The 13,713-nt window shown below is 49.1% G+C and overlaps 1 protein-coding gene across 2 annotated transcripts; it reads right to left on the bottom strand.

The window, feature by feature from the left end:
* Nucleotides 1–8,112: 8,112 nt before the first annotated feature.
* alad.S (aminolevulinate dehydratase S homeolog) lies at nt 8,113–13,180 on the bottom strand. 2 transcript variants are annotated; one of them, XM_018232006.2, is made up of 12 exons: nt 13,065–13,180; nt 11,905–12,026; nt 11,360–11,410; nt 10,657–10,753; nt 10,439–10,574; nt 10,212–10,295; nt 9,937–10,025; nt 9,706–9,761; nt 9,348–9,435; nt 9,153–9,239; nt 8,827–8,956; nt 8,113–8,538 (listed from the first exon to the last, which is right to left on the bottom strand). In XM_018232006.2, the coding sequence occupies exons 1-12, from the start codon at nt 13,119–13,121 to the stop codon at nt 8,477–8,479; spliced, it is 1,059 nt and encodes a 352-aa protein (XP_018087495.1). In that variant the 5' UTR covers nt 13,122–13,180; the 3' UTR covers nt 8,113–8,476.
* Nucleotides 13,181–13,713: the final 533 nt, after the last annotated feature.

Below are 13,713 nucleotides of genomic sequence, written 5' to 3'. Positions count from 1 at the left end.
CAGCCATCCCTCCGCAGTCTATTCCTGGGCCCTCTACCCCACAGCGGTCTGCTTCAGTTCCCGGTCCTGCTACCCCTCTGCAACAGCTACCTCCAGTCCTGGCCCAGCTTCTGCCTTGTCCTGCGCCCCCAGAAGAGGGGCTTCTGCCTTGTCCTGTGCCCCCAGAAGAGGGGCTTCTGCCTTGTCCTGTGCCCCCAGAAGTGGGGCTTCTGCCTGATCCTGTGCCCCCAGAAGTGGGGCTTCTGCCTTGTCCTGTGCCCCCAGAAGAGGGGCTTCTGCCTTGTCCTGTGCCCCCAGAAGAGGGGCTTCTGTCATGTTCTGTGCCTCCCAAAATGGGGCTTCTGCCGTGCCTAGTACCCCCAAGAGAGGAGGCTTCGCAGCAGCATTGGCTACCCAAGTGTCCAGCTGGACCTTCCCGACGACTGGCTCCCAACTGGCTGTCTGCTGTGCCGGCTTCCCAGCCTGTCCTGTCTGCTGTGCCGGCTTCCCAGCCTGTCCTGTCTGCTGTGCCGGCTTCCCAGCCTGTCCTGTCTGCTGTGCCGACTTCTCAGCAGCTGCCTCCAGTGCCGGTCCCCCAGCAGCTGCCTCTTGTTCCAGTGCTGGCTCCCCGAAAGCTGCCTCCTGTTCCAGTGTTGGTCCTCCAGCAGCTGCCTCCTGCTCCAGTGCCGGCTCCCCGAAAGCAGTCTCTTGTTCCAGTGCCGGTCCTCCAGCAGCTGCCTCCTGTTCCAGTGTTGGTCCTCCAGCAGCTGCCTCCTGCTCCAGTGCCGGCTCCCCGAAAGCAGCCTCCTGCTCCAGTGCCGGCTCCCCGAAAGCAGTCTCTTGCTCCAGTGCCGGTCCCCCAGCAGCTGCCTCTTGTTCCAATGCCAGACCCCCAGCAGCTGCCTCCTGTGCCGGCTCTCCGAAAGCTGCCTGCTCCTGTGCCGGCTCCCCGAAAGCTGCCTCCTGTTCCAGTGCCGGTCCTCCAGCAGCTGCCTCCTGTTCCAGTGTTGGTCCTCCAGCAGCTGCCTCCTGCTCCAGTGCCGGCTCCCCGAAAGCAGCCTCCTGCTCCAGTGCCGGCTCCCCGAAAGCAGTCTCTTGCTCCAGTGCCGGTCCCCCAGCAGCTGCCTCTTGTTCCAATGCCAGACCCCCAGCAGCTGCCTCCTATGCCGGCTCTCCGAAAGCTGCCTGCTCCTGTGCCGGCTCCCCGAAAGCTGCCTCTTGTTCCAGTACCGGTCCTCCAGCAGCTGCCTCCTGCTCCAGTGCCGGCTCCCCGAAAGCAGTCTCTTGCTCCAGTGCCGGTCCCCCAGCAGCTGCCTCTTGTTCCAATGCCAGGCCCCCAGCAGCTGCCTCCTGTGCCGGCTCTCCGAAAGCTGCCTGTTCCTGTGCCGGCTCCCCGAAAGCTGTCTCTGTCAATTTCCATGTCTCCCATTACGTTTTCAGCTCCTGTGCCAGTGGTCCCGCCTGCAGCTCCTGTGCCAGTGGTCCCGCCTGCAGCTCCTGTGCCAGTGGTCCCGCCTGCAGCTCCTGTGCCAGTGGTCCCGCCTGCAGCTCCTGTGCCAGTGGTCCCGCCTGCAGCTCCTGTGCCAGTGGTCCCGCCTGCAGCTCCTGTGCCAGCAGCCTTGCCGCTTCCAGCCTCTGTGCCAACAGCCTTGCTGGGTTCAGCCTGTGAGGACCTGTGTACCATGGCCTCTGGGCCCACGGACAAATCTACTTCTAGACCTGCCATTCCTGCTGCAGGATCTGATAGTTCTGGTGCTCCAGAGTCTACCAGTCTTGTTGCTATTCGTGGTGGTCTTCCTGTTGTCCTGGGCAATCCGCCACCTGTAATGGGTGCCTCTGCTGGTCCGCCACCTGTAATGGGTGCCTCTGCTGGTCCGCCACCTGTAATGGGTGCCTCTGCTGGTCCGCCACCTGTAATGGGTGCCTCTGCTGGTCCGCCACCTGTAATGGGTGCCTCTGCTGGTCCGCCGCCTGTAATGGGTGCCTTGGCTGGTTCTTCTGCTATGCAGGCTGACTCTGGCCATCCATCTGATCTGGCTCCTGACTCTGGCGACTTCTCTGATCTGGCTCCTGACTCTGGCCATCCATCTGATCTGGCTCCTGACCCTGGCGACTTCTCTGATCTGGCTCCTGACTCTGGCGACTTCTCTGATCTGGCTTCCGATCCTGGCGGCTCTCCAGCCTTTGACCCTGGCGGCTCTCCAGCCTTTGACCCTGGCGGCTCTCCAGCCTTTGACCCTGGCAAACTTTTGTCCCCATCTCCAGTCATTGGACTAAAAAGGATGGGGGTCTTTCGTTGGGTCGCCCGGAGGTCGACCCTTAAGCAGGGGGTACTGTAAGGATCAGCCCGGGACTCGAACCTTTATTTCCCAGATTCTGGACATTGTGTGTTCTTTTGAGCCACTGGGGGCTCTTTGAGGCTGATCCTTACCCTTGTGTGTCTTGTGTTTCATGTACCTGTCAGTTTCTAGTGTGTTCCTCCCCATTCTCCACCCACCTCGTTTACCCTCATGTGTTTCCCATTCCCAATTACCGTCCCTTTATTAACCCCGCCCTGAGCCTTGCTCAGGGCTGAGTCATTAATTGTAATCGTATCCTGTATCTGGTCATTGTATCTTGTTCCTGTATCCCAAGCTCCTGGATTCCAAGCTCCTGTGTTGCCTTGTTCCAGCATTGTTTCCTTATCCTCACCTTCCTGGTAATTACCTTATTTTGAACTGTTCCTGTGTTATTTGCAAGCTCCAAGTAAACCTGCTTTATTTTCACCATGTCTGCCTCCCCTATCATCTATGGGTACACCCCTGGGCTTCCGCCATATCCTCTCCCAATGGAATGGCTATCCACTATCACAGCGGTTCCACGCTGTAACCCTTACAAAATCCTTTGGAATCATCAGTACAGATCCAGGTAACATCCCTTCTTCTATTGAGGGAGAATATTTAATCCTGGATGAAGTATCTTCCTCTTCAGAGGAACAAGTTTTCAGAAACTTTTCCTAAGCTTGTTAGAGCTGTTAGAGGAGAAATTGAGGCACATGAAGGGAAAGATGATTCAAAAAAAGGGGAGAGACAGAAGAGTTGTAAATCTTTTCCACTACATCCGGTTATAAAGCATCTGATACAGTTTGAGTGGAAAATCCAAATAGAGCTCCGATAATTAAGAAAAGGTTTAAAGGACCAGTAACATCAAAAATTCGTTAGTTTAGAACGAACAAAAAAAAAAAACACCAAGACAAATTATACTTTAAAATCACAAAATCTTTATTAAGAAATAAATTACCAAAATTCCGCTTCCGCTCCTCTTCAGAAAAGGCGACAGGGGGACCATCCATCCTGCGGCGATCGATTGTTTCTCCCTGGCTATTCTACTGGCAGCATGTGGCTGGGAGAGTCTGTGCGTTCCCTTGTCAAGCAGCGGGCTTCTTGCGGCTCTGCAGGATGGACATGGTGATCAGGATGTGCCGACCCTGCCCGACCCCGCCGTCTTGCACAGGTCTTTGGTGGAGGAGCAGCGCCTGTTCGCCTCTGCACCTCCAGGTGCATCTGAACTGCCCCAACCTGTAACCTTAGGAGAACCTCAACAGCAGGGCTTCACTTCACACACCAACCCCAGATCCCGGCTGGCAGGGGGGCACCTCTGTCTATATGAAAAGAGTAAGAACCTGCCTCAAGTGGAGAGGCTCTTTTTTTGCAAAAAAAATCACCAGCTAGAACTCCACAAACCAGATTTGGTGAGAGGAACAAAGAGAATGAGATAAATCAGCCCGTTAGGGCCCAGGGCAGATTCCAGAGATCCACAAGAGGAAGATTTAGGGGCTCCACTTCTGCCCGGAAATGGGATTTCTGATGCCAGAAGTCTGCCAGTGTGAGGAAGACTTCCTTTTTTTTAATATCAGACAGGTGGGTCCTACAACTGATACAGGAGGGATATCAGGTAGAGTTTCAAAGCTTTCCTACTCCAAGATTTCTTTTTTCGCCAGTAAATTCCTCTCACAGGAAAACAACTGGCTCTGAGAGAATCAATAAGAAACAAGGAAAGTGCTAGAAAAGGTCCCAGAATCAGAAGAAGGAAAAGGTACCTACTCCATCGTTTTTCTGGTACCCAAGCCAGATGGTACTTTCCGTACTATAATAGACCTAAGATTTGTGAACCAGTAGATCAAGAAAAAACGTTTTTGTATGGAAACAATCAATTCAGTAATTCATTTTCTAGAAGCGGGAGATTATCTAACGACTATCGATCTCATAGATGCGTACCTACACGTACCAATGTTCGGAGCACACAGGAAATACTTAAGAATTGCAGTCTTTATTCAGGGGCAGCTAACTCATATTCAGTTCCGGTTATTGACATTTGGGATAACCTCTGCTCCCAGGGTATTTACAAAAATAGTAGCATCAGTAATGGCTATCCTGAGACGAGAAGGAATTCATGTCATCCTGTACTTGGACGACTGGTTACTGAGAGCTGTATCAGCCTCTCTTCTCCAGAAAGATCTTCTGAGGACCTTGGAAATACTTCCAATCCAACCACTTGAGCAGGTCCAGCATAAGTCCCAAATAATGGTCTCTGAAAGCATCTATATTCCAGGAACTGGTTTAAAAATGGGGAAGACCGGAAATAGATTCAATGGCAACGAGGAGCAATGCCAAGCTTCAGAGATTTTGTTCCCTTTACAAGAACAATAATCCATGGGCACTAGATGCAATGTCGATCTTATGGGACTTCAATCTAGTGTATATATTCTCACCAATTCCAATGATCTGCAAAGTGGTCAAAAAGATTCGACAAGACCAGACATCAGCCATAGTAATTTTTCCTTTTTGGCCAAAGAGAATATGGTTCTCACAGATAATGCAAATGAGCCAGGGAAATTATTGGATTCTTCCGAATATCAGAGACCTAATTTCTCAGAAGCAGAATCATTGCTTAGATTTGGAATGCTTGAACCTCACTGCTTGGAAGTTGACAAGCCCTTATTAGCCAATTCCGGGCTTTCGGACACTACTACATTCCAGGAAACCTTCATATTCCAAGGCATACTGTAGAGATTTGAGAGTATTCAAGCTTTGGTGTACACAACAAACGGTGGAGCCCAACTCTCCATCCATTAATAACATACTGGAATTTTTACAAGGTCTAGAGAAGAAATTAAGACCTAGTACTATTAAGGTTCAGATTTCGACTATTTCTGCTTTCCTAGGAATTCATTTATTCTCGGTCCCAGTTATTCAGAGGTTTGTAAAGGCTGCGCAGAACTTAACCTTCCTGTGGTGAACCCGGTACCTCAATGGGATCTTAATTTAGTGTTGGAAGGCTTATGTGATCCTCCTTTTGAACCGCTAGAAAATGTGAATATTAAACATCTATCCTTCAAAGCAGTTTTTCTTGTTGCCATTACCTCTGCAAAGATGGTTAGCGAGATTCAAGCTTTGGCATGCCGGGAACCTTATCTCTGTTTTTTTCCGAATCAGGCTATCTTAAGAACCCTGACAGATTTTAGACCTAACGTAGCATCTAAAGTTAATATTTATCAGAAGATTATTCTACCTACATTCTGTCTAGATCTACAGTCCAAAGAGGAGAAGAGATACCATTTCCTGGATTTGTACTGTGTTCTAAAAGCATATCTATCAAGAACTGAAAGATTAGAAGATCTGAAAATCTTTTTTTTTACTTTTTCTGGAAAAGATAAAGGGAAAGCAGCAGTGAGACTAGCTAGATGGATAAGACACAATTCAGACATGATATATTCGTCAACCTGATACCTTCATCTCTTATAAAAGCATATTCAACCCGTGCAATATCAACATAAAGTGAGCAAACTGCTGATTAGTGGGGGGCCGAGTCAGTAGAGGCAGCAGCCTCTGGTGGTTTAGATTGTGTAGAGTTATGAGCTGGACTAGCTAGTCCAGGTGAAAATTTAGGTGCTGTGTCAGGTTCCTGTACAGCATGTACAATGGCTGCGGTAAAAGAAAAATTAGGTTGGCCCAGTTCAGCATCTGATTCAGAGAAGTATACAGAGCTAATCTCTACGGAGAAAGGGTGGAGAGGGAGATCTCCTTCCTTTTAATTCTCTTTTTACTGGCTTTTTTGTGTTAACAGATTGTGCAGATAAATCCACCAGGATATTGGCAGAGATAATCGCCGTTCTTCCTGAAGCCATCTAGGCTGAGGTAAAATCGATGGCCATTCTGAATGGAGCATGCTCACGGTGGGTGCTCATAACCAGGGTAAAAGTAATTATGCAAGGATAAGTAGCCAATCCCTTAGGGAGGGTCTCACATATATCCAACTATACCCAGCCAACGGAGCAATGCTAGTAAGCACTCACTATTATAAAAATCCAAAGATGAAGTGGAATGATGAATGTGTCCACCTCCGAGTGGGACAAACAAAAAACTGAAGGTAGAAGGAGACACAGGAAGAGGAGGAGCCGAAGAAAGCACTTCAAGTTTGTCCTGCCTCCAGAGAGGAATGTAACCACATACATCCTGCACTGACAGGTAGGGCCTTATGCATAAAAGGTTTTCCCTTTAAAATTACTGGGAAACCCACAAATTTACAGCACAAGGATTGGAAACCCCCTCTGGGCAACAGACAGTAATCACTTTATACAAGAATAGAGAAATAATTGCCAATTGCTGCAGCCCCAAGCTGTCAGTTCCTTAATAAACTATCTGCATTTCATGTCTGCTTCCTGTGGTTCTGCCAGTCTAGAGGGTGCCAGTCAGTCCTTTGGAAGCACAGGATGGCAGCAGATGCCAAGGCTGTGATTAAATGCCAAGCACATGTCAAATGTCAAACAAATGTCAGGCCGGTAAAAATGATGGCTGATCCCAATGTTATTAATAGGGAAACAAGATAAATATATAGGAAGGCTGGTGTTTTTTTCCCAGAAAAGGTGGCAACCCTAGCTCCCATAGAAATGGCTGCTTCCTCTCAGCTAATGAGTTCCATGTGTCAATTATACAGCAAGGTTAATTCCCTCCCTGCCTCCGCTCCCCAGAGCCAGGCTCCCCCCAGGAAGAGGAATGTTGTGAGCTATACCTTTCTAAGGGGAACAATATGGAAGCTCAGCAGCAAACTGAGAGAGAAGTAGGACCCAAGAGCTTACAGTTAGGTGCCGGGCCAGGTATTGGCTGGAATAATCTCACGGGGTCTTGGGGGTGGGGGATTGTTCCAATATGGGGAGACAGGGGTACAAAAAAGAAAGGTGCCCCTTTACTGATGTTACCCTTATACAGGGAATAAACTTTCAACCTGCTCCTAGTGCCACATTGGCGGGGGGCAAATAATACAAGTGCAGTGCTCTCAGCCCACTCAACGGAAGGGTAACACAAGCACAGAGCCACGTCCGTTCCTTCCTCCCATCCCCCAACAGGGAACCACGCACTGAGCACAAAAGTTCCACCTCCAGAGCGGCGCATGTGGGGAATTCTCTACTGGTGGCCCTGCCCCTCAAACTACAGCCTAATAATAATAACAACCATTTGGGGATAATGGCTGCTGCTCCTATGGCCTATTGAGTAGTTTACTATTGGGGGGGGGAAGGCAGCACATGGATTGTGGGTTCCATCTGAAAGCAGCAGGCAAGATGTGGATTTAAATGTGTGAAAGGGAAACCTTATCACCCCCCCCAGCAAGTTATTGCAGTTGAAAAGAGAACCCCATATCACTAGGGCCTGGGACCCTAGTTACTCTCTATATAGCCAGTAACACTGCAATCGGTGCTCTGAGTGCAGTCTCTGTGCTGGATCATCCCCAGGGCCAGGCCAAGCCAACCTGGTGCCCCAGGCAACCCAACTGGCCAACATGCTACCACTCACCCCAACCCGCCCCCGCTGTAACAAAGAGGAGGGAGGTAGGTGCGAGTGACAGAGGGGAGGGAGGCAAGAGCGGCAGAGGGAGAACAACAACCAGGACTTAACAGGTTTACACTTTACCAGGTACCTACCCAGCATCCCCCAACCCCCATCATTGCACCTTAGGCAAGTGCCTCTTCTGCCCACCCCTAGTTCCAACCTTATCAACCTGTCGGCCACCTGGTGCCAACATACAGACCAGCAGCACTGCTGCACACAACTCCAGAGATGCTGGAGAGACAATGAAACAGGCACAAGGGCAGAGACATAAAGACAACTTGGTTTATTGGCATTTGGGAACCTGTCATGTGACTTAAAGGCAAGTGCTACCAACACGGATTCTCCTGAGTTCATGGGGCTGCTGTACAGCGGCTGTATAAAAGGTCCAGAGACTTTATGCAATAGTGTGACATATACACACAATAAACCCATTCATTGGCACCACTTCTACCAACTCCTGGTGGGAGTTGGAACCAGGGGCAGCAATGGGACAGGGCAGGTGGAAAAGCACATGAATAATGATAATAAAGGGACAGTCACTACACATTATTCCCCCTTCCCCTCAGTTCAATGTCCCACCGGGGGTGCCAAAATATGGGTATTTACTGAATGGGGTCAATAGGGAAGCAGATTTATCTTTCCTTTATCCAGTTGAGGAGCTGGGGGGTGTAGTAGGTAATGATGATATCCGCTCCTGCAAGGAAAAGGCACAGACTTAAAGAAATAACCAATGGGAAGGAAGAGAGACACGCACAACAGGATTATTAACCAATGGGAAGGAAGAGAGAGACGCACAACAGAATTATTAACCAATGGGGAGGCAGAGAGCCACCCACAATAAGATTATTAACTGATAGGGAGGCAGAGAGACACACACAATAGGATTATTAACCAATGGGGAGGCAGAGAGACAGGGGATCTCAAGACAGAAGGTTGTAGGCAGAAATAATGAGGGAAGTAACCCTATAAAACAGCTACTCACCTGCTCTCCGGAATCCGGTCATTGCTTCCAGTACAGCCACCTTGAGGTCAAAAGCATTAGCCTGTGCTCCATGCCACAGCATGGCATATTCCCCAGACACGTGGTACACAGCCAGTGGGAGAGCAGGGTGCTGGGAAACAAGAGGAGCCACAAGAAGTGACATTCAGATCAGAGCTCCTGGTACACAGGTCATTTCTGTGTTTCCAACCAAGCAGCTTTGCACCAGGAAGCCAGGAGCAGCTTCCCAGTTCATTTTTAATTGCAAGACAAAAGCTGCAGTACCCCCTACGGAGCATCCCGTGTATAACAGGGTGGGCATTTCTCACCTTATTCTTGACGTCTCTGACCAGATCCAGATATGGCATTCCCGGCTTTACCATTAGCATGTCTGCCCCTTCACGCACATCCCGGTCCTGCACAGATGAGAGAGGGGTTGAGAGGGCCCGGACCCTATAGAATGAACCCCACCATCACTAGGCACTTCCCCACACACACTAATACATCAACCCATGAATACTCACCACTGCCCGAATGGCCAGGCCCCTGGCACCAGGTGGAAGCTGGTAGCATTTCCGATCGCCAAAGGCAGGTTTGGACTGTGCGGCATCCCTTTAACAGAACGAACATGAGCATCACAACGACCCACACCCTGACAATTCTGTATTCCTACTACATCTAGGGAAGCATCTACTTAACAGCGCTACATCCCATAGTTATGGTATCACACACAGCCTCTTGGGGGCAGTATTAGGATCTGGCGTTCTCCCACAGCATACGGGTCTATGGACTAGTGGCCAAAGCTACATCAAACACCTTAATCCTGCTGCTCAGAGTGAATCAGGACAGCACATGGGAAACTAAAGGGTAAACAAGACTTACCTAAATGGCCCATAGAAACAGGAGGCAAACTTGGCACTGTAACTCATGACGGACACCTGAGGGAAGAGCCACAGATTCAGTGCATTGGCAGCAGCACAGATATATGGGGGAAGGCATAGCCTGCTGCACCTACTTCCTCTTTCGTTTCTGCATTCCAAGCAGGTACAAAAAGGGGCATCAGGAAATTGCTTCCCCTTGCACGATATAGAATGCCCCATAAAGCATACACACCTTGTTCCCCAGGTTGTTGGAGATCAGCGCCTGCTTTATCGCTCCAATTCGTCCATCCATCATGTCTGAAGGTGCCACGATGTGACAGCCTGGTATACAGAATAAAGTCGTATAGCTCAATGCATTCTGCTGTATTCAATTGGCCATACAGAACATTGTAGTTACTTATGGAATTACCCCCAATTACTTTGTCCTTAACATCCATAAAAATCCCACAGGAGACTGTTTGGAGAACATATGTCACCCAATCACAGATAGAGGCCCCATACAATTACCTGCCCGGGCATAAGCAAGGGCCACTTCTGCTAATCTCTGGCAACTGCTCTCATTCTGTATGCTGCCATCTTCCCGTAGAATCCCTGGAGATGGGGAGACATAAAGAGGCAACGGAGAAAAACACCATTAAATAAAGGAGACTGAGGCGACGGCTGACTGAGGATTCTGGGAGCTGTAGTTGCAGGAAGTCTGCAGGTGTATATAAGGAAGGAAGCAGAGCTCTCACCACAGTGCCCATGGGATGTATAGGGACAAAGACAAACGTCACAGGCAACGAGCAGCTGGGGGAACTTTTCCCAAATCCTCCGTATGGCCAATATGGCCGGTGTGTCGTCTGCATCTGCTGCGGAGCCACGGTCGTCCTGGGGAGAAAAGACACCCGATGTGATCTAAAAGGTATAGCAGCAGCCATAATGTAACATAGGAGTCCCCTGTGGTCCTGACCTTAGTGACTCTGCTTGGGACCCCAAAGATCAGCACACACTTTAGGCCATTGTCCACCAGAGGGCGCAGCAGGCCTTCCAATTGGTTGACCCCATACCTGCAGGAAGAACAGACTATTTCAAAACCTTCAGCTGATTGGCACTGTGGCTGCCCCCCTACATCTACCCTGGCATGGATCCCTTAGAGGTGCAGATCTCATGCACAAGAGATTACGATCAGCAAAGCATCACCCACAGGGAGAACAGGGAACGTGCTCATCAGAACCAGTTCTACAGGATAAGTGAGGCCGGGTGGCACCTTCCTTGCGCGGCAGTCCTGGCACCAAAGCTGGGCGTGTCCTAGAACTCTTGCCTGTTATCTTCTGCCCACAAAGAGGGGGAGAGGTGTGAGAAGGGAAGGACAAGAAAATACCCAGCTACAGGATTCAGATGAACCCAAGAGCTTGCAATCTAATATGAACAGGAAGGCCCACACTCACCTAATAACTAGTGGGGGAACCTGCTGCACTAAAACTAAAACAATGAGTAATAAGTTGTACTCTCTAGTAGGGCCACTTTATAGTCATCCAAAGATGCAACTAGAGCAGCCAATCAGCATTTAGATTTCACGGATATAGAGTTCTAATGACTAAACTGTGTGAGGGTAAAGAGAATGCAAGGGCTCCCCAGTATACATAGTGACAATATTTCCCCCAATAACTTACCTGGCTTGGCCCGGCAGGCTGGGAATGTCCTCAATGGCATCTGGGTTGTCCCTGAAACCACAAAAACAGAAAGAAATTAATAAATATCACCCGTGCTTTAATATGACCACAGGAAAGAGAGCAGTCCAAAAGCAGGAAGGACAGAGGATCAAAGCTCCTGAGTTTACCTGGGTAAGTACCAGGGCGACATTTGATTCAATTACCATGCGGGAGGTTTCTGTCTGACCATGGGAGAGAGAGCATCCCAGGAGCAGGAAGTACAGAGAATCAGAACTCTGTACCTGGGTAAGTAATGGGAGAGATTAGATTCACTTACCCAGGGGGAGGTTTCTGTCTGACCATGGGAAAGAGAGCAGCCCAGGAGCATGAAGTACAGAGAATCAAGGCTCTGCACCTGGTTATGCACTGGGGGTGACATTGGATTTACATACCCAGGTGGGGGTTCGTGAAATATCTCTCCAATCATTTATGTTATTGGTATTTGTGGGGACATCAGTGACATAACACAAGCGAAAGGTACTGCATCTGGACACAGTTGTGCTTACGTGATAAAGATGGGGTACATGAGGTTGTTGGCATCAAGGCTGGTAGCCGTGCTCTGCCAGGCCCGGAGCACAGGGTGGAAATACCCACTGTGTAGGATGGAGTCCACCTGCATGTTTTCAAACTGCTGAGAACAGATGAGATTTAATGGCATCATTTGTTGCCCTTTATCACATTAACTGTGCTGTTTAGTTACTGTAGTTACTTGTCCTTTAAATATTCATTCCTGGGGTTAATTACACCAGACTTGAGCCACAGACCTCCCACCAGTGCCCAACACAGAGAATAAACATTGGCAGTGGCCTTGGCAGAGTGGGGCGGGGGTAACGTCTAAATCAGGCAAGTTGTGCCATGGCGCTGAGCAGGGACATCCTTGCAACCAAATGGAAGTTTAAATGCCAGGCTTCAAGAGATCCACATTAAGAAATCCAAACAAGTTATTGGACACAAGAGCTTACAGTCAGTAGATAGAGGTATATAACAGAGGAACTGTAGCAAGACTGCAACACCCCCAACCTTCAATAAGTTGTCTGGAACATACCACTTGCAGGGGATAGGAGGGGTGTGTGGGACCTGGCTTCGCTATCTTGTTCTCCCAGGAAAGGGTCCTGCCCAGTGTTCAGATAACAGCAATGCTGAGTCCCACCCAAATGGCCTCCTCCCATTATATATATATATATATATATATATATATATATATATATATATATATATATATATATATATATATATATATATTATAATACAAGTGCCCACGTTGGTCTAGTTTTGCAGCCATCAATACACATTCACTACTGTGCCAGTGCCAATGCCACTGTCTCCCCAGCTCTGCACTGCTGGCTCTCGCTCTTGAAATAATGTAGCAGAAGTCAGCTGAGTGATAGACCTGGAGGAGAACTGACATCTGCTACATTGTCAAGAGTCAGACATAGACCCTTTTATCTGTTTGGGGGAGATGGGACCCCAGCAATCAGAGAGCTGAGCTACTTTATTATAGACTGATAAAGGGATTCTGCCATTCATCTTGCAATCAACAATGGGGAAAATGCTATTTTAAACTACAGCTCCCACAATCCCCTGTGGCTCAAAGTACAGATACAGTCCTGTGATCTCCCTTCAGCCCCCATACACATCTCAGCCTGGCCCCCAGACCCACACTCACCCCTCCAAGTGCCCAGCGACTTATGATCTTTCTGCACTGCTGCCCTCTGTCCCACATGCACAGCGTTCCACCACGTGACCCGGAAGCGGCGCCCAAACCACGCCCCCATATTGCACTAGTTTTCACTAAACAGAGCGTCCTCAGTGTAGGTGTGTGTGCGCCACCTTGTGACGGAATAAGTATGACAGCGCCAGTAAACGCTAGGGGAGGATGGCTCAGACCATACCAGGCCAGGTGACCCCATCCAATATTGCTCTGTTGTTAACCAAACTGAGTTATGTAACCCCATGGCTGTTCAGGCACATTAGAGGAAATCTGTGGCACCAGGATTGTGTCCCTTACTTCTGATCTGGGCTGTTAATAAATAGAGACTGTGTAGTTTACTTGGCACCAGGGCAGGACCCATGGGAGAATTAAATCCCACAAGCACAGAGAGGTCAGGAAGAAGAATTAAACCCCACAAACACAGAGAAATCAGGAGTAACAGTTGCAGGTTGGGGAGACTGAAAAAGAAAACTGCACTCCTGTTTCCTTCTGTTATTGAATACAATGAAATAGGAGGATCCATGCTCCCCCATAGCAACAGTATCAAAATGAGAAAGGGATAGTTAGAAAATCTTGTAGAATGCTCTTTTTTGCTGACCCCAGC

This window comes from Xenopus laevis, chromosome 8S (assembly GCF_017654675.1).
Source record: "Xenopus laevis strain J_2021 chromosome 8S, Xenopus_laevis_v10.1, whole genome shotgun sequence".
Classification (NCBI taxonomy): domain Eukaryota; kingdom Metazoa; phylum Chordata; class Amphibia; order Anura; family Pipidae; genus Xenopus; species Xenopus laevis.
Note: the sequence above shows the minus strand (reverse complement) of the source record. Positions and strands in the feature narration are given on the sequence as shown.

What these genes read in the sequence shown, in the direction of transcription:
- alad.S (XM_018232006.2), bottom strand. Translation starts at nt 13,121, where the DNA reads ATGTGGGACAGAGGGCAGCAGTGCAGAAAGATCATAAGTCGCTGGGCA. An exon ending in ATGTACCCCATCTTTATCAC is followed by an intron (nt 11,411 to 11,904) that starts GTAAGCACAACT and finishes TTGTGGTTTCAG; the next exon opens with GGACAACCCAGATGCCATTG. An exon ending in AGCCTGCCGGGCCAAGCCAG is followed by an intron (nt 10,754 to 11,359) that starts GTAAGTTATTGG and finishes TTCTTCCTGCAG; the next exon opens with GTATGGGGTCAACCAATTGG.